Genomic DNA, 19,788 nt, shown 5'->3' with positions numbered 1-19,788 from the left:
CATAAACTCGTGTCAAACACGTGACTACAACACCCTCTTTCGGGAGTTATATTAACTAAACGTCACCTCGATGAGAGACTGTCCTATTTCACCACTGTTATTGCAGGTTCAAAGCTAAAACGAAGCAGTCTGTAGTTTGTTTCAGTATTAAAAAAAATGGTAAAGACGAATTATTTCCTTAAGATATAAAATGAACATTTTCTGTAAAAATCCCAAAAATTTTCTGTATATTTTACTTTCAATAAACTTTTTTTTAGATCATATTTCCTACAAACTATTTAAGCTACAAAGTAATAAGGGACCAACACACAACATGAGTCATATACCGGTACATGTAGTTCCGACTTTTTCTTAGTTGTGTCCTGATTGATGCCTAAACTGACACTTATTTAGTGACAAATCAACAGATTTCCCAGCGGTGGCTCTAGCCAATGAAAAATACTTCTCCATGTAACCTCGTTCACATGATACTAAGTAATTAATCGCCGTTATTTCATTGGTTTATTTTTACTATCATTAATTATCGTAGTCTATGCAAATATTTGGGATCCGTAAAACAGCACTGGTACCAACATCATGAACGTTGGCCGTTTTAGCTCACCCGGAATATGCGAGATCAGGGCCGAGATTGACAGTTCTATTGCCAATCTAGCCTACACTAAACACCCTCTTGTGAGAGTTTGTTAAACTAAGCGTCACTTCAGTAAAGACACTTATGAACCGAAACATAGTTACTGCATGGCGATAAAAACTTGTACACGGTGATAAAAACTTGTACACGGTGATAAAAACTTGTAAGATGAATTATTCCCTCAGGATAGTAAATTACAATTTTTCTGTAAAAATCCAAAAATTTTCATGTACATTTTGTATTCAATAAACTTTTCATGGCTCAAATTTCCCACAAAACAATGGACCAACGCAAGCAGGAGTCGCATACATGGAGTTCACGAGCTTTAGCCACCAGTGACTTTTCCTGGCATGCGCGTTATATGCCGGTGCGCGCTATCTGTGTACTGAGATAACGTAGTGCATGGGTGCGCATTATAACCGGATGCGCATTTTAAGCCGGAAAATACGGTATATATATATATATATATATAAATATATATATATATATATATGTATATACATATGTGTGTGTATGTATGTACGAGTTTCTGGGTCACAAAAATAGACTTTTTTCTTTTTCTTGCAAACATGTCTTGGGAGGGTTTCCTGTCAGTGAAACTTGGGGCAACAGTTACTATAAATTCATGTTATTATTAAATAAAGTTACCATGTAGTTGCTCTACACTACATCTATTGATATTATATATATATATATATATATATATATATATATACATATATATATTATATATATATATATGTATATATATATATATATATACATATATACAAAATAACCACAGAAGAAGAGAAACTTGTAGACTTACTGTCTACAAGTTTCCCTTCTCATGTGGTTATTTTGCATTTTTGTATCACAATGATGTGATTGCTTGTATATATATATATATATATATATATGTACATATATTTATATATATATATACATATATATATATATATACTGTATATGAAAGTGTAGCTTTATAGTCATTATTCCTATGCAGACTTGTGAATGATGTAGAAGTACTCTTTTCTTCTCTTTCCTATGTACAGTAAGGAATAATTTATGGAATATATATCCCTTAAAATCTAGATAAATTTACACAGTGCACTTCAGTTGTTTCTATTAAAAATTTATGGTGTTTGAAAATGGCAGGTATTGTATAGTTGGTGTCAACAGTATTATATAATATTTGGTATAATATTCAAATATGTGACAAGAAACCATGAAGCTTTTTTAGATTTAAATACCAGACAGTATATATATATATATATATATATATATATATATATTTTTTTTTTATGTTGGCAACTTGAAGCTAGAAAATCTACAAGGAAATAGATTAATTAAATTGAAGCCTTTGCCTGGAACTAATTATATGTATTATAATTATTACTTTATTGTTTATGGATGACTTTATACTGGAATAATATTTTGACATTTGTCATGTTTCAGAATGTGACAACATGGGGGGGTGAGGAAGGGGGATGTGGGGGACAAGCTGTTATGTGGGCAGTTACCGACATGGATGCAGTGCCCCTTGGAGCTATGCTTATCAATCCACAGGTAAAATTTCTTCTTATTTGTGCATATGTGTGTGTATTTACCTAGTTGCAGTATGCAAAGTATACTTTGCCTACCTCCTTTGTAAGGGGGAAAAAGCCATTGGTATATGTATGCATGTATGTAACATACAGGAAATGGAAAATGCTCATTGGGTCCCATCTCCTATTCTTTCTTTATTTTTTTTTATTATGCCTAGCCTCAAATTCATGTATAGTTCCAACTTAATCTATATCCTTCATTGTGTGTGTGTGTGTGTATTTACCAAGTATGTACCTAGTTGTATTCTATGGGAAGAGGAGCTATGCTTGTGGTGTCCTGTCTTTGTATCTCACAACATCTAGTTTGTTCTTAAACTAATGTATGGTGTTTGCATACACTGCTGTTTTGTCCACTTTGTTCCAGGCATCCATCTCTTTGTGTTGAAAGTGTTTTTTTTTGTTTTTTTGTTTTTCAGATCTCTTCTATAACTGTCCTTTTTGAGTTTCTTTTCATGTCCCCTTGTTTTCTTCTATCCCAATTTTAATTCTTCTCTATCAAAGACTTTCATGCCTTTCATAATTCTATAAATGGCCAACAGATCACCTCTTTCTCTTCTTTGTTCTAGGGTTGGTAATTCCAGTTTGGACAATCTTTGCTCATATGCAAGTTTTGAAAGTGTTGGGGCCATCTTTGTCATTGCTCATTGGATTCTTTCTATTTTCCTTATATTCTTTTTGTGCTGGTTGTCTATAGTGTCACTGCGTTTGTATTTACCTAGTTGTATTTTACAGGAAGAGAGCTATGCTCGTAGTGACCTGCTTTTGTATCTTTCCGCATCCAGTTTGTTCTTAAAATCCTTCATAGTTTTAGCACTCACTGTTTCCTCATTCAATTTGTTCCAGATATCTATCACTCTGTGTGGGAAGTTATTCTTTTTCAGGTCTATTCTGTAACTGTCCTTCTTAAGGTTCTTTTTGTGCCCTCTTGTTTTTCTTCTGTCTTACCACAAAGATCTGATTTACACAACCTCTACTTGTCCTAAATCCACACTGTTCCTCACCAATTACTCCTTCATCCAGGAGGTGCTCAGATAAGAGGGAGGGTGGAGGGGTGTGGAGTGTATTCAGGGATGGAATGGGTGGAAATGATTTTATGCCTTTCCCTTTTTGGCTACCTCCCTTTGTAAGGGGGAAAGAGCCTTGGTATATGTATGTATGTATGTATGTATGTTGTTTTTCTTCTGTCCCACTTTAGTAAGTTGTCTCAATCAAGAATTTCCATCCCTTTCATAATTCTGTAGATGGTTAGCAAATAACTTCTTTCTCTTCTTGGTTCCAGGGTTGGTAGATTTAGTTTATCCAATCTTTGTATATTAATTTAGAGAGTGTTGGTGTTATCTTTGCTGTTGCTCTTTGAATTTTTTCTAGTTTCTTTGTTTTTTCAGAACTAGGTGTCCATAGTGTCACAGCGCATTCCACTTTTGGTTTTATCAGTGTAACTAATATTTTCTTTACCATTTCTTCATCCTTATAGACAAAGGCTACTTTCATTGATCTTAGTAAGTTAAAAGTTTCTCTGACTAATTTGTTGACATATTTGTCTGGTGTCATGTCATTTGAGGTAGTTACTCTTAGGTCCCTTTCCAAATTGACTTTTTTAACTTCCTTTGTATCAATTTTATATTGAGCCAATATTCTATTTTTGCTCTATCCAAATCCCATTATGCTACATTTCTTAATGTTGAAGTTCACTTCACACTTCTGATTCCATTTCCAGACTTTGTCCAGGTTTTCTTGAAAAGATTTGCAGTCTTCCTCTGTACTTACTCTCTTTAGTAGTTTTGCATAATCTGCAAAGAAGTTCATATAACATTCCACACCTTCATCCATGTCATTTATATAAATAGCAAACATTATCGGAGCCAAAACAGAGCCTTGTGGAACTCCACTTATCATATCTTCCCAATTTGAGTTCTTACCACCCTCATTTTTCTCTTGTTTAAGAAATCTGTCATCCATTCCAGTAACTTTCCTTGTGCTCCACCTATTGTTTCAATTTTTCTTAGTAGCTTTTTGTGTGGTACTTTGTCAAAAGCCTTTTGTAAGTCCAAGAAAGCACAATCTGCCCATCCATCTCTTGTATTATTTCTAATAATCTTGAATAAAAGCATATTAAGTTTGTGGTACATGATCTTCCATTTCTAAAACCAAATTGTTTTGGATTTAGTATTTTGTTCTCTTCCAAGTGTTTAATCCATTTAATCCTAGTAACTTTTTTGCATATTTTTGCTACTGTGCTTACAAGGGATACTGGTCTATAGTTTGTTGGATTTTCTTTGTCTCCTTTGTATATTGGTACAATATTTGCATTTTTCCAGTCTTGTGGTACTTTTCCTTCTTTGAGTGAGAGGTCAATTATCTTGTGTAATTTGTCTGTTAGTTCAAATATACACTCTTTCAATATCCAATTTGTAATTCCATCTGGCCTGTGTGACTTTCTGACATCAAAGGTTTTTATTTGGTCCCTTATTTCTTTCTGTGTTGGTGTTATATCTTTCATTTCAGGTGATCTTCCTCATTGTCCTTCCTCCCAAGTTTGTGAGCTTTCAATTGTAAATACAGAACTAAAATGCCTCATCATAATTTCAGCCATTTCTACATCATCTATATATTCTTTTATTTCCTTTGCTCAGTTACACTATTTCATGTTTGTCTTTTATTTATCATTTACATATCTGTAAAATAGTTTAGGTTGGTCTTTGTATTTATCTATTATATCTTTTTCATAGTTTCTTTTTTCCTCCCTACGTATATCTATAAATTCGTTTCTCAGTTTGATGTATGTTTGCCATTTGGTAATTTTTTTGGTCTCTTTTCCATCTTTTCCAGGCTTTGTCTCTTCTATCTTTAGCCTCACTACACTTTTTGTTACACCAACACTTTATGTAAACACTTTTTTTCTTTTCTTTGGTACATATTTATCTGTTCCCTCCTTGTATTTTTCTTTTAATATATTCCATTTATCTTCCATCATTGTTTCTTCATTTGAAAATTTTCCCAGTTAGCATTTTGACTTTTTTTTTCTAAGTTTTACAAAGTCCTTGTTGTATATTAATCTTCCTTCTCTATGTTTCCTATTTCTTCTCACATAATTTTGTTCTTTTAGTTCGAACTCTATTAGTATGTAGTCACTCTTCCCACTTGGTGTCTTGTAATTAATTTTGTCCACAATTTCAGGCTCAGATGTGAATATTAAGTCTAGTCTTGATGGTTCTTCATTATTTCTATATCTGGTATTTTCCTTGACCCATTGAGTCAACATATAATCAATGGTCATATCCAGAACAGTGTTGCCTCAGAGGTCCTCTCCACATTTTATTGTCATTTCTTCCCAATTTATTTCCTTTGTGTTAAAGTCACCCATAATTACTATGTTTCCTCCATCTATCAGTAACTCAAATAATGCATTCTTTGTGTCTTCCAGTAATTTGGAATGATCACTATCAGACCAAGCCTGTGTTTTTGGGGGCACATATACTACTATAAATTTTCTACTTTTCATATTACTATTTACAACTTTAATCATAATCATTTCCACATTATGTTTTCCTTCTGTTATCTTTGTCACATTTAAGCCCTTTCTAGTCAATATGACTCCTCACCCCTGTTTATCCATTCTATTTTTTGCCTGATGGTTGTATAAACCTTGTCCCACCATACTTGATGATAGGACCTTTCAATTTTGTCTCCACAATTCCCATTATGTTCTTTTCTTCTCTTTTTTGTTTTATGTTTCATTTTTTCTGATGTACCATTTTCTCAGCCTCATATGCAGTACTCTCCATAAAAACTCATTCTTTTTCAGCCTCTGTTCACCTCTTTTTTTTCATTAGCTTCAATTCTTAGTGCTTTATCTTTCTCTATTTCCTTATCACTCATTTCCTTTTTTATCCACACATTTTTTTAATTTACACTGTTAGCTAGTTTTGCTGCTTTCAATAGTATCTCTTCAGCTATCATTTGAGTCCTTAGTTTTATTTTCAATGGCCTATAGAGGTTTTCTCTAGAGTATGTACCCATCCTATGCACCTCGTCAATTTCTTTGTCTAATTCTTTGCCTTCATCCTGAACCACTTTCAGAATTTCCTTTGCAATTTCTTTCTCTTTTTTTCTTTGGTATTTGTAAACATTGTGTTTTTCTTTTATACCATAAGCCACAATGCATTTTTTTTTCTTTTTTTTTTATCCACTGTGTCTCTCACCCATTTTTTTAAATTACTTTAATGAGTTTCTTTACTTTGAAAGTTATTTTCTGATTTTCACATTCCTGTTTCCACTGTTTCTTTATTTCAATGAGATCCATCTCTTTGTTTGATTCTCCCACTTTATCGGTCATTGCTTGTATTTGCTCTTTGACCTCTTTCTTCAGTTCTTTGTTTTTGTTTCTATCCTTGTTTTTCTTTCTTTTTTGTTTTTTTCTTTTGATCATACTTAGTTCACGTTTTAGGTCATTCATCTCTCTGATTATTTCCTCATTAGTTTTAAGTAAATTTGTCATCTCTTTGTACAAGGCTCTATAATCTATTTTTAGGTCTATTAATTCCTCCATCAAGTCATTGATGTCTCGATTCCATAGTACATTGCTATACCTAGTTTCTCTATCTGTATCCATAACTTTTCGTATTGCTCCCCTTTCTCTTTGGAATAATAATAAAAAAAAAAAAAAAAAAAAAAAAAAAAAAATTTTGCTTTCCCACCTTTGAGTAGTCTTCGGGGTGTTGTTTAGACACATCCTCTTCGGTATCACACCCAGTGGCAATTCCACTCTACTCATATCCAATCCTCTCTTCATTGGTTCATTAAGGGAGCGTCACCAGCGATCATTTGAAAAATTTGGGTACATGAGCGAATTTTAGGTAAACATTTCAAAATAGTCTCTATGATGGTGGCAACACTCATACAAAGTTATACAACTGTATTTTGTTTATATATTTTTTTTCATACAGCATAAGTATTTTGTTTTTTGCTACAGAATTGTGTTTATAGAGATATTTGGTAACTCCTCCCACCAGCATACCCCACAAAGACAGTGGACAGGGCACCAGTACTCTTGAAAAGGTCAAAGTAAGGTGACATCGCTCCTGGTGCTCTCACCGTATGCAACAATTTTGATTCCTTGCCTTGTATTGTTGTTGTGATCATGGAAAAATTAACAAATAAGAGAGTGAAGTGGCAGAATATAGAGAGGGCCAGTGAGTGCCTGAAATAGAAACAAGAAGAAGGAAGAAAGAAGAAAGAGGAGAAAAGCAGCACAATTGCACCCAGCACTCTGCAAGCATTTACTAGCCATGCTCACCTTACACCTCCACCCACACCACACCACTCGCCCTCACCTTATACCTCATCAGCAAAGAAAAGGAAATAGGAAATTGGAGATTTGCTTTACATTACAACCATCAAACAAATGGTCATGAAAATTTAAATCCCCCATCCTGTAAAGTTTATGTTTTTGTTCTTTCTGTTGTAATATCTTTGGTTGTTTTTTATAGATTTTTGTAACTTTTTTTTCATTTGAAAGAAAACATCATGCTCTTTATTTTCTACAGTAAAAGATAAAAGAATTTAGAATTAAAAAAAATATATGAAACCTGAATTTTGCAGCATTTTTTAATTATTCAAAGAAATTATTAAAAAATCAGAGGTATTAGTTTGAAAAAATGTATTCAATAATATTTGTTCCCCAGACTCCAAGCTTTCATTTCATACCAAGCTGAATGATGTGGAAGGATTCTCCATCATGTAATTAGAGCTTCACTAGATCTCACTATATCTTCATTAAATATATATTGACCCAGTATTCGAAGATGAGTGGGAGGGTGGAGGGGTGTGGAGTGTATTCAGGGTTGGAATGGGTGGGAATGATTTTATGCCTTTTCCTTTTTGGCTACCTCCCTTGTAAGGGGGAAAAAGCCTTGGTATATGTATGTATGTATTCAATTTTTGCTTTTTCCAAATTCCATTATACTACATTTCTTAATGTTTAAGTTCATTTCACACCTCTGACTTCATTCCCATATTTTGTCCAGGTCTTCTTGTAGCGATCTGCAATCTTCTTCTGTGCTTACTCTCTTGAGTAATTTAGCATCATCAGCAAAGAAGTTCATGTAACAATTCACTCCCTCATCCATATCATTTATATATATGGCAAACATTAAATGAGCCAATACAGAGCCTTGCGGGACACCACTTATCACATCTTCCCAGTTAGAATTTTGTCTCTAAGTACCACTCTCATTTTTCTCCCATTTAAGAAATCCTTCATCCATTTCAGTAGCTTACCTTGTATTCCTCCTATTACTTCAATTTTTCTTATTAACTTTTTATGTGGTACTTTGTCAAAAGCCTTCTGCAAGTCCAAGAAGGCACAATCTGCCCAGCCATCTCTTTCTTGTATTATCTCAATTAATCTTGAGTAAAAGCATATTAAGTTTGTGGTACACGATCTTCCACTTCTAAAGCCAAATTGTTTAGGGCTTAATATTTTATTTTCTTCCAAGTGTTTGATCCATTTGTTTCTGATAACTGTTTCGTATATTTTTGCTACTGTGCTTGTAAGGGATATTGGTCTGAAGTTTGTAGGATCTTCTTTGTTTCCTCCTTTATATATTGGCACTATGTTTGGATCTTTCCAATCTTGTGGTACCTTTCCTTCTTTGAGTGAAAAGTCTATTATCTTGTATAGTTTATCTGTCAATTCATCTATACACTTTCAGTATCCAATTTGCAATTCCATTTGTAAAGCTTAGTTTGTATTGATGAAACAGATATGAGACCAGTTTCGTGCAATGAAAGCATACTTATATATTTATCTTATTGTTATACCTCAGCTTTTTATTGATTGCAATTGCTTTTTCCTCCATTTCTGACAGAGTGGTCAACCCTATGTCAATTCTGATGGGAGTGTTTATCGTTATGACCCAAGTAATCCCCCAAATATCAGTACGTCATCAACAAACAACAAGTCCAGCATCAGCAATAACAGTAATAATGGTAGCAGCAACAATAGCAACAACAACAATAACAACAGCAGCAGCAACAGTAGTAGCAGCAGTAGCAACAGCAGTAGTAGTAATAGCAATAACAGCAGCTGTAGAAGTAATAAAAGGGAAAGCAGTAAAGAGAAGGAAGTTGGAAGCACACAGGGTTAGTGATCAACAAGTCTGTAGCTTCTTATATCTCAAACAAGAGACCCACAAGCCCCAGGAAACCAGCCATTGTCTTTGGGTTGGCCCATAGGTCACTTTGATAAGAGACTTTGTTGTGTTATCTAGAGAGAATGAGTGACAGCAGTGTTAGGTTGCGTGTAAAGTCACACTTGCTCTGTTGTGACTGAATCTGGGACATATGGTTAGGTTTTAGCTTGGTTCAGGTATGTTATGTTACATTGAATAGGTTACTCATAGGTTAGGTCAGGTAAAGTCATAAGTCTAATCTCTCATAAAGAAATTAGCAGTCTCCTTAGTGACAGGTGTATAATTAAGTCATAAAGGGTTCAAAAACTTACAACCCAGCAGTGGCTGGTAATGGGTTGATGCATTTGTACAGAAAACAGTTTCATGATATCCTTCAGACATGTGGTCAATTTTTACTTGTTAACTATGACATCATTTGGTTCCAACCAAGAGAATAGGTAGCTTTCCTTATATTGGAAAGTGGAGGAAATGCAGTTGAAGTTCATTGAGATTTTGGGCCTAGTCCTAAGACTTTGAGTATCTGCCTAGTGGGGCTCCTCCACCTCCAGGTGGAGGTGAGGGTGTTGATGGGTGTAGAAGATGGACAGCAGGGAGATAATTCTTTGATATCTGTGTTGGAGGGCACCACTTACAAGTACCTAGTGTTGTTAAAGAATTTACATATTGAGAGATAAGTGCTAAGACAGGGAAACCCATTTTTAAAAGAGTTCAGGTCTGAAAGCCATATCCAAATTTATACAACTTCAATGAATATGTATTCAACTAATGGTTCTGTATTTACAGGGTCCTGTCACACTAATACCTCTGCTACAACAACAGAAATAGAAAATGAAGCAGTAAATGGGACTACAGCAGGTGGAGGAAGTAGTAGTAATGGTGGTGCTGGTGAAAACTGTAGTGGTGGTGGTAGTAGTAGTGGAGGAAATGGGGGAGCTACAGAAGGCAGCAGTAGCAGATTATCGGAGACTGTAGGAACAGCATCTACAGGAGCAGGTGAGGATTTAATTGAACTCTTGTGCAGGTGTCTGGGGTATTAATTGCATGTTATTGTGAGGTTAAAATTGCTCAGTAGTATGCAGCTAATACTTTAGGGTCTATATGGGGTGCCCCTACAGACCAGAGCCACACATCATTTTGTCTGTGGTAGAGGAAATCTCTATTCTTAGAGAAATGATTACTTTATTATACTGCAACTGTCCATCTGTTATGCTGTCCCCCCCACTCTTAATACTGTTCTGTACCACTTCTCTGAATATACATTTCCTTTGCCGCTGAACCCTGTGGTAATGGAGACTATTGCCACCAACTGTTCCTACTTGAGTTGTAAAAGGTGACAAAAATGGGATGGAAATAGGACTAGGTATCTACTCTCTGTAGCCTCAAAAGGGACATTCCTATAAAAAAAAGAAAGAAAGAAAAAAAAAAAAAAGCAAAGGCATAAGAAGGTCTGGGAGGAGGTTTCCAACCAGAACCCTAAGGTTTGGGTCTTTTAAAGTGCATGGATGTGGTACAGATAAGAGTAAAAGGGAAGAGATAGGAAGTATGTTTATGAGAAGAAAGATGGATGTGTTGGCATTGAGTGAAACTAAGTTGAAAGACGGACGAGTTTGAGTTTGGGTGTCAGGAGTGAAGAGAGGATGAGGGAGAGGAGGGGTGGTGATACTAGTAGGTGAAGAGATAGGTAAGCATGTGGCAGAGTGGAAGGAGGTTTCTTTAAAGTTAATGTGGATGAAGGTGAAACTAGGAAGGGAGATGTGGGTTTTTGAAAGTGGATATGGGCCTGTTAATGATAAAAGTGTAGAGGAAAGGGAGGCTTTTTGGATAGATTTGAATGAGTGCATAAAGGGATTAAGGAGAAATGTCAGTTTGGAAGAGAGAAGGAGTTTGAATGTGTTTGAGATGAAATATCTAAGAAGTGTGATAGGGGTTACTAGGCTAGATAGAGTAAGAAATGAGGAGGTGAGGAGGAGAACAGGGGTGTAAAGGGAACTGGGAGATAGGGTTGATGAAAGGGTATTAGGATGGTTTGGACACATGGAAAGAATGAGTGAAGAAAGATTAGTAAAAGAAGTACGGAAGGCAGAGGTGGAAGGAGTGAATATGAGGGGGCGTCCTAGGATGAGATGGATGGATGGGGTGAAAGGGGCATTACAAAAGAGAGGAATGTCTGTTGAGGAAGGACGGGAGAGGACAGAAGATAGGAGTGAATGGAGAGGGGTTGTGTATAGATGATGCTATGATGCATGAGGGGGGGGGAGGTATGTGTGAGAAGAAAATTGACGCAGCCCAAAGGGATTTCTCCCCGTCTTCTCCTTTTATCTGCATGAGGGGACGGAGAGGGGGGGTCGCCGAATTTATGAAGCGGCCTTGCTGTGGATGTGCTGTGTCTTGCGACACTGCTTCTGACCCAGGGCAGTGGACAGGATGCAGGGATGACCCGTCATCCAGGAGGTGCCAAGATAAGAGGGAGGGAGGAGGGTGGAGGGGAGTGGAATATATAGGAAATGGAATGGGTGGGAATGGTTTCTATGCCTTTTTCTTTGTGGCTACCCCCCATGTAGGGGGAAAAAGCCTTTGGTATATGTATGGTAGTATTGAGAGATCTCAAAGCTAGAGTAGGAGACAAACCAATAGATGGAGTGGTTGGGGAATGTGGAGTGCCAGAAAAAAAATGTAGTGGAAAGTTGATGGTAGAGATGTGTCAGGAAAGAGAGTTGATGATGGCAAACAGAGTGTTTAGGAAAAAGTCAAGCATAAGTACACATGGGAGAGGGTGGTGGATGGAAAGAAGGTAGATAGGACTTTAATGGACTATATAGTGGTAGCCAGGAGAAGAGTAGAAAAGAGTTTTGGATGTATATGTCCTAAGGAGAGAGTGGGGAATGTCAGATAATTTTTTTGGTGGAAGGTAAGTTGAGAGTGGAGGATAGATGGAGAAAAAGGAAAAGGATGGAAGGTAAGGAAGTACTTAGAGTGAAATACTTAAATGAGAAAGAAAAGGAGGAGTACAAGAAGAAGCTGCTGAGTGAAGAGTGGGAGGGAGTGAATGATAGAATGGAATTGGGGTTGGAGGAGGAATGGGGATGTTTCAAGGAGGGAGTCACAAGGTGTGCAAAGATGGTGTGTGAAACAAGGAGGATGGGAGGAAATAGAAGGAAGGGTAGTGGGTGGTGGGATGAGGAAGCAAAGAAGGTTGTACAAGAGAAAAACAAGCATTCACAAATTGGTTGCAAAATAGGCCAAGAGAATTATATGACAGGTATAAAGAATTATATGACAGGTCTGGGGTATTGGCTGCTTGTTATTGTGGCAAAGTAGCATGCAGTTGATACTTTAGGGTCTATATGGGGCGCCCCTACGGACCAGAGCCACACATCATTTTGTCTATGATAGAGGAAAACTCTGTTCATAGAGAAATGATGACACTTTTATACTACGACTGTCCCTCTGTTATGCTGTCCCCCAACCCCTTGTTGCTGTCCTGTACCATTTCTCTTGAGTATTCTTTTCTGTGGTGGGGGGAAAAGAATACTGCCACCAAGTATTCCCACTTGGATCGTAAGAGGTGAGAAGAAAGGGACGGGGATTGGGACTAGGCATCCTTCTCCTTGTAGCCCCACAGGGGACATTCCTAAAAGAAAAAGTAAAGGCATAAGAGGGTCTGGGAGTTTTCGGACCATCACCCTAAGGTTTGGGTCTTTTAATGTGCGTGGATGTGGTACAGATGAGAGTAAAAGGGAAGAGATAGGTAGTATGTTTGTGAGAAGAAAGATGGATGTGTTGGCTTTGAGTTAAACTTAGTTGAAAGGGAAGGGTGAGTGTAAGTTTGGGAGTGTAAGTGGGAGGTTATCAGGAGCGAAGTGAGGGCGAGGGAGGGAAGGGGTGGCTATTCTAGTAAGTGAAGAGATAGGTAAACGTGTAGTGGAGTGGAAGGAGGTTTCCTCAAGGATAATGTGGATGAAGGTGAAACTGGGAAAGGAGATGTGGGTTTTTGTAAGTGCATATGGGCCTGGTAGTGAGAAGAGTGTAGAAGAAAGGGAGGCCTTTTGGATAGGTTTAAATGAGTGTATAGAGGATTTAGGGAGAAATGTCAATGTAATAGTACTGGGAGACCTTGATGCTAGAGTAGGAAATGGTCCAATTGATGGAGTGGTTGGGAAATGTGGAGTTCCAGGAAAGAATCGTAGTGGAGAGTTGATGGTGGAAATGTGTCTAGAAAGAGTTGATGATAGCAAATACAATGTTTCGGAAGAAAGTCAAGCATAAGTACACATGGGAGAGGGTGGTGGATGGTAGGGTGGTAGATAGAGCGTTAATGGATTATGTAGTGGTAAATAGGATTATGATAGGAAGAGTTAAGGATGTACATGTGCTAAGGGGAGAGGGTGGGGGAATATCAGATAATTTTTTAGTGGAAAGTAAGTTGAGAATGGAGGATAGATGGAGAAAGAGAAAGGGACAAAAGGTAGGGAGGTTCTTAGAGTGAACTCTTTGAATGAGAAGGAAAAGGAGAAGGAGTACGGAAAGAAGCTGAAGGAGGAGTGGGAGGGAGTGAAGGATAGAGTAGAGCTAGGTGTGGAGGAGGAATGGAGATGGTTCAAGGAGGGAGTCACAAAGTGTGCAAGGATGGTGTGTGGAACAAGAAGGACAGGAGGAAATAGAAGGAAGGGTAGTGAATGGTGGGATGAGGAAACAAAGAAGGTTGTAGAAGAGAAGAAGCGAGCTTTTACAGATTGGTTACAAAATAGGACGAGGGAGTCATATGAGAGGTACAAAGAAAAGTAAAGTAAAGCAAAAGGTAAAGGAGCCAAAGAGGAGACCAGATGTGAAATGGGGTAAGAGAATGACAGAAAATTTTGAAAGTAATAAAAAGATGTTTTGGAAAGAGATTAAGAGAGGGAGAGGAGGTGAATCAAGTAGAGAAGAAAAGGTAAAAGGTGCAGATGGAGAGATGATAATGGAAGAGAAGGCAGTAAGGGAAAGATGGGCAGAATATTTTAGGGAGTTGCTAAATGTGAAGGAGGATAGGGAGGGAAAGATAGCTGCAGTGGGAAATGCTAAGAAAATGAGAGTGATGAGTGAGGAAAATGGAGGAGAAATAAGGAAAGATGAAGTGAAGGCAGTTGTTAAGATGATGAAAGCAGGTAAGGCACCTGGTCTGGATGGATGCCATGCAGAATGTCTAAAAAAAGGAGGTACAGTGATGGTGGACTGGCTGGTGAGGTTATTTAATGTTTGCTGGAGAGAGGGTAGAGTGCCAGAGGACTGGAGGAGTGCCTGTATAGTTCCTCTTTACAAGGGAAAAGGGGACAGTTGTGAATGTAGTAGTTTACAAAGGATTACAAAGGCGGAGCATGCCGACAGGAGACCTTTTGGTCCATATCTAGGTCGGATGCAAAAATAAATCATAATAATAATAAAATAATAAATAAAAACTATAACAATGTAAATAACAAATAAAATACATGAATAAATGCATAGGTATAGTTAAATAATAAACAAACAGGTAAATAGTAAATAATAATAAATTGACATATAACTAATGATAAATCAAAATCAGACAGACAAATGATAACAAAACGAAAACAAATAATATAAAATAAATTATAATCATTACAGCATCTTGCTTAGGTGTTTATCTAAATGATTCTTAAAGCTTCGAACTGAACTACATTGCACTACCTGTGCAGGAAGTTTATTCCATTCATTAACTACACAGTTGGCAAAGTTGTTTCTACCTACTTCCAAATTGAATCTATTTCCGGACAGTTTGAGACCATTGTTTCTTGTCTGATTCTCATTCAATGTGAAAGTTTTGTCACTTTTGATGTTGTCAATTCCCTTTAAAATCTTAAAGACCTGTATCAAGTCACCTCTGAGTCTACGCTTTTTTAGGGAAAACAGATTGATGTGTTTTAGTTTATTTTCGTATGATTTATTTTTGATATTTGGAATCAGTTTTGTGGCTCGCCGTTGTACTTTTTCCAGTCTGTCAATGTCTTTAATGAGATTTGGTGACCATACGGAAACAGCATATTCCAAATGTGGACGAACTAACGATTTATATAGCTTGTTAATGAGTGATGGACTTTTGAAATCAAAAGATTATGCAATCAGTCCTAGAATCTTATTTGCTTTCTCAGAGGCTGAAATACACTGCTTGGATGATTTGAGGTCGTTACTGATAATTACGCCAAGATCTTTTTCACTATCCACTTTTGTTAACAAATTTCCAAATAACTTGTAATCGTACTTACTGTTATTTTTACCTACAGTATGTGCATTACCTTGCATTTACTTGTGTTAAATTTCATTAGCCCCTTTTCAGACCATTGCTGTAATATATCTAAATCTTCTTGAATATTAATTGGTTTGAGTGATCATTTGCCACTCCGCACAGTTTTGTATCATCAGCAAATTTGGAAACAGTAGATTTTAGTCCATGGTCATCTTAACTTCATCCTTCCTTATTTCTACTCCATTTTCCTCACTCATCATGGTCATTTTCTTTGCACTTCCCACTCCAACTACCTTTCCCTCCCTATCCTCCTTCACATTTAGCAACTCCCTAAAATACTCAGCCCATCTTCCTCTTACTGCCTTCTCCTCCATTATCATCTCTCCATCTGCACCTTTTACCTTTTCTTCTCTACTTGATTTGCTTCCTCTTGCTCTCCTAATTTCTTTCCATAACATCTTTTTATTACTTTCAAAATTTTCTGTCATACAGTTACCCCATTTCACATCTGCTCTCCTCTTTGACTCCTTTATCTTATGCTTTACTTCTTTTATCTATGTACCTCTCATATGATTCCCTTGTCCTATTTTGTAACCTTACATTATAATTTTGTTCTTTATTGACACCTTACTCTATAATAATGTTTGGTTGTTCACTGACATTTAGTGCCTCATGAACATATGCCCCATCCCAGACATCTGGTCCCCCATGGTCATCTGGTCTCTCATAAATACATTGTCCCTCTTCGTCACAGCATTCCACACCAGCCACCTGTTGTTGGCATTCTGTCCAGCATCACTTCCTAAAATGATATTCTGTCCTCCACTAACTTTATATCCTACCGTGATATATTGTCTGCCACTATCTTTACATCCCATTATGATACTTTGTCCTACATTGACATTACATTGTAATGTAATATTTTATCCTCTACTGACATTGTACCCAAAAATATTTTGCCCTACACTGACATATTGCTCTACGTTATTGCTTTACCATACTCTGTTATCCCCATTACACTCTTATTTCACCTTCCCTTTGAGTTTCTACCCCAAAAAAGGAACTAGTTCTTTACAAACCCCCACAATGAGGTTTGTAAGAACATCTTTGCCTCTTCAAGTAAGGTGGATCCCATCAGAAGCATAAAGGTCATGATGCCTGGAAAAGAGATATCAAGGATCAAGAAAGTGATATCCCAGTTGCATGTACAACTGTGATATCCTCTCATTGATCCCTATGGCTCTATTATTCCAACATAAACCAGCGTAGATCCTTGGAAGGATCCCACAGACTCTGTGACAGCTCCCATGCTCCTTCATCTCCTAAAGGAGGACCTTGTAATTCCGAACAAGTTCCTCTGATCTTACCCTACCCACATCATTACTTCCTGTATGAACAATCATAACCATGTTTGTCCGCTTTTGCTCTCTGATGGACTGGATACAATCAGTGATCCCATGGCCCGGTTGACATAAAAGCTTGTTACGTTGTTTATTTTTCCGCTGCAGTATGTCGTCATCGCCTCACACCATGGAGTCTCCTACCACCAAGAATTCCTGATTTTCAGTCAGCCACCTCATTTTCCAGCAGAGCAAAACAATTGGGCAGAGCTAGCATTTGCTCTGCAGGGCACCTGTTTACCAAATATGGGCTTGACGTATAGGACCCCACAGAATGCCACTCACTCATGGCAGTGGCAGAAATGGAAGAGGTGGAATGCTCTTTGGGTTGTGGGGAGGATTCATTCTTCTCACAGAGTGCATTCTTGAGAAGATGAATTTCCTCCTCACATATCCTGAGATGGTCCTCCAGGTTCACACAACCTTCACAATATTATGTTGTTGTCTTAGTATGGCAAGAGTGAGGGCAATATAGGATGAGGTATTCAATGTCTTCTGTGTGGTGACTACATCTGGGGTAATTTGCTTCTGCGATCAAGTCTATTCTCTGATGGTAGTGTTTACAGTTGGATGGTGACTTAAATAAGAAAAAACAAAACAAAAAAAAACAGGTTTCCTATCTTAGCTATATGCATGTATTTCAACCTAATTGTTGCCAGAAATATTTAGAGTAACTTTGACTTTATGCACACAGGTGGTGAGAGTTTATTGTTACCCGGTGCTGCAAATTCCCCGGCCAGCCTGTCACCAACTCAATCAGCTTATCCAACCCCATCTTCACCTCAAACACCATCTCAACATGATGAAGGTAAATTATGTTTTATACATTCACATGTGATTTCTTCTTGTCTGTTCAGTGAATTCTTGAATGGATGAAGGGCGAGGATTACCATATAATGAAGTAGTAGGGGTAAACCTGTTTCAATTATCTGGTCCTTCTGTGGAGGTATTGTGTCTTGCTGCATTGTTTCTGACCCAAATATTGAGCATGTGCCACTCAAAACACTTTGTTCAACTTATTGCATTATTGCTGTAGGCCTCCTTCAGTGTTTCAGGGGTTTGTGTTGTCAATGTCATGAGATTGACAGAATTTGATGATTACTTTGCTGAAGTCAGAGGTCTAAAATTAAATTATAACCAAGTACATGAATGTGGTCACAGAATATCACACATTCCTATGTTCTTAGAACAATGACACATGGCATACAGAATCACAGCTGTCACTGGTTGCTCCTGCAGTCTATACATAATACTTCAGTGCTCAGTTTCTTTACAAAAGGATGGTTGAGGAACTTTGATTGCACCTTGTGCACATTAATTAATAAAGAGGCACTCCACAACAAAATACCTAGTTGTATGCTTCACTGGGATTCCTCAGAAATCAGACTAGCACAGAGTTCACTTCCAGGACAAGTAGTAATTGCAATGGCATGCCATGTTCAGGACACTACCTCATATTAAAATAGTACAAATACAGAATTTGCCATGCAATGGACACTTATTGCCTTGGATACAACCACTACCCCATCTGGGGTATTGGCTGCATATTATTGTGGGGTTAAAAGCTGCTAAGTAGCATGCAGCTGATACTTTAGGGTCTATATGGGGCACCCCTATGGACCAGAGTCACACATCATTTTGTCTGTGGTAGAGGAAATCTCTATTCATAGAGAAATGATGATACTTTATTATACTGCTACTGTCCCTTTGTTATACTGTCCCCCTACTCTTGTTACTATCCTCCTGTACCACTTCTCTGAATATTCATTTTCTCATTTTGCTGAACCCTGTGGTGGGGAAAAAAAATATTGCTACTAAGTATTTCCACTTGAGTTGTAATAATACATACATATACCAAAGGCTTTTTCCCCCTTACAAGGAAGGTAGCAAAAAAACAAAGACATAGAAACCACTCCCACCCATTCCATCCCCTACATACTCCACTCCCCTCTACCCTCTTCCCTCCTTCTTATCTTGGCATGTCCTGGATGACAGGTCATCAGGGATAGGACTAGGAATCCTTCTCCCTGTAGCCCCAAAGGGGATATTCCAAAGAAAAAAAGCAAAGGCAAAAGAGGGTCTGGGAGGAGTTTTCCAACCAGTACCTTAAGATTTGGGTCTTTTAATGTGCGTGGATGTGGTACAGATGAGAGTCAAAGGGAAGAGATAGGCAGTATGTTTGTGAGAAGATAGATGTGTTGGCATTGAGTGAAACTAAGTTGAGAGGGACGGGCGAGTTTGAATTTGGGAATGTAGTTGGGAGGATCTTAGGAGTGAAGAGAGGATGAGGGAGAGAAAGGGTGGCTATACTAGTAAATGAAAAGATAGGTAAGCATGTGGTGTAGTAGAAGGAGGTTTCTTCAAGGTTAATGTGGATGAAGGTGAAACTAGGAAGGGAGATGTGGGTTTTTGTAAGTGCATATGGGCCTGGTAGTGAGAAGAGTGTAAAAGAAAGGGAGGCTTTTTGGATAGACATGAGTGCATAGAGGTTTTAGGGAGAAATGTCAATGTAGTGGTACTGGGAAACCTTAATGCTAGAGTAGGAATTGAATTAATAGACGGAGTGATTGCGAAGTGTGGAATTCCAAGAAAGAATCGTAGTGGAGAGTTGGTGGTGGAGATGTATCTAGAGAGTTGATAGCAAATACAGTGTTTATGTAAGTGGGAGGTGAGCCAGCTGTTGTTTGCGGACGACACTGCGCTTGTGGCAGGGTCAGAGGAGGGATTGAGGAAGCTGGTG

The 19,788-nt window shown here is 37.6% G+C and overlaps 1 protein-coding gene across 11 annotated transcripts in view; it reads left to right on the top strand.

Annotated features, from left to right (window-relative positions):
- The window catches only part of enc (R3H domain containing protein encore), a 609,003-nt gene that overhangs the window by 464,933 nt on the left and 124,282 nt on the right, over positions 1 to 19,788 (top strand). For all 11 annotated transcript variants that reach the window (XR_012965819.1, XM_076175155.1, XM_076175157.1 and 8 more), the window contains 4 exons: positions 2,069 to 2,179; positions 9,087 to 9,360; positions 10,194 to 10,403; positions 17,743 to 17,856. Coding sequence is in view for 10 of the 11 variants with exons in the window: in XM_076175155.1 (XP_076031270.1) it covers positions 2,069 to 2,179; positions 9,087 to 9,360; positions 10,194 to 10,403; positions 17,743 to 17,856 (709 nt within the window). In the remaining variant the exon portion in view is untranslated. The remainder of the gene's footprint in view (positions 1 to 2,068; positions 2,180 to 9,086; positions 9,361 to 10,193; positions 10,404 to 17,742; positions 17,857 to 19,788) is intronic.

Source organism: Oratosquilla oratoria, chromosome 37 (genome assembly GCF_046742065.1).
Source record: "Oratosquilla oratoria isolate Oo_2021 chromosome 37, ASM4674206v1, whole genome shotgun sequence".
In the NCBI taxonomy this organism is placed as follows: domain Eukaryota; kingdom Metazoa; phylum Arthropoda; class Malacostraca; order Stomatopoda; family Squillidae; genus Oratosquilla; species Oratosquilla oratoria.
Note: the sequence above shows the minus strand (reverse complement) of the source record. Positions and strands in the feature narration are given on the sequence as shown.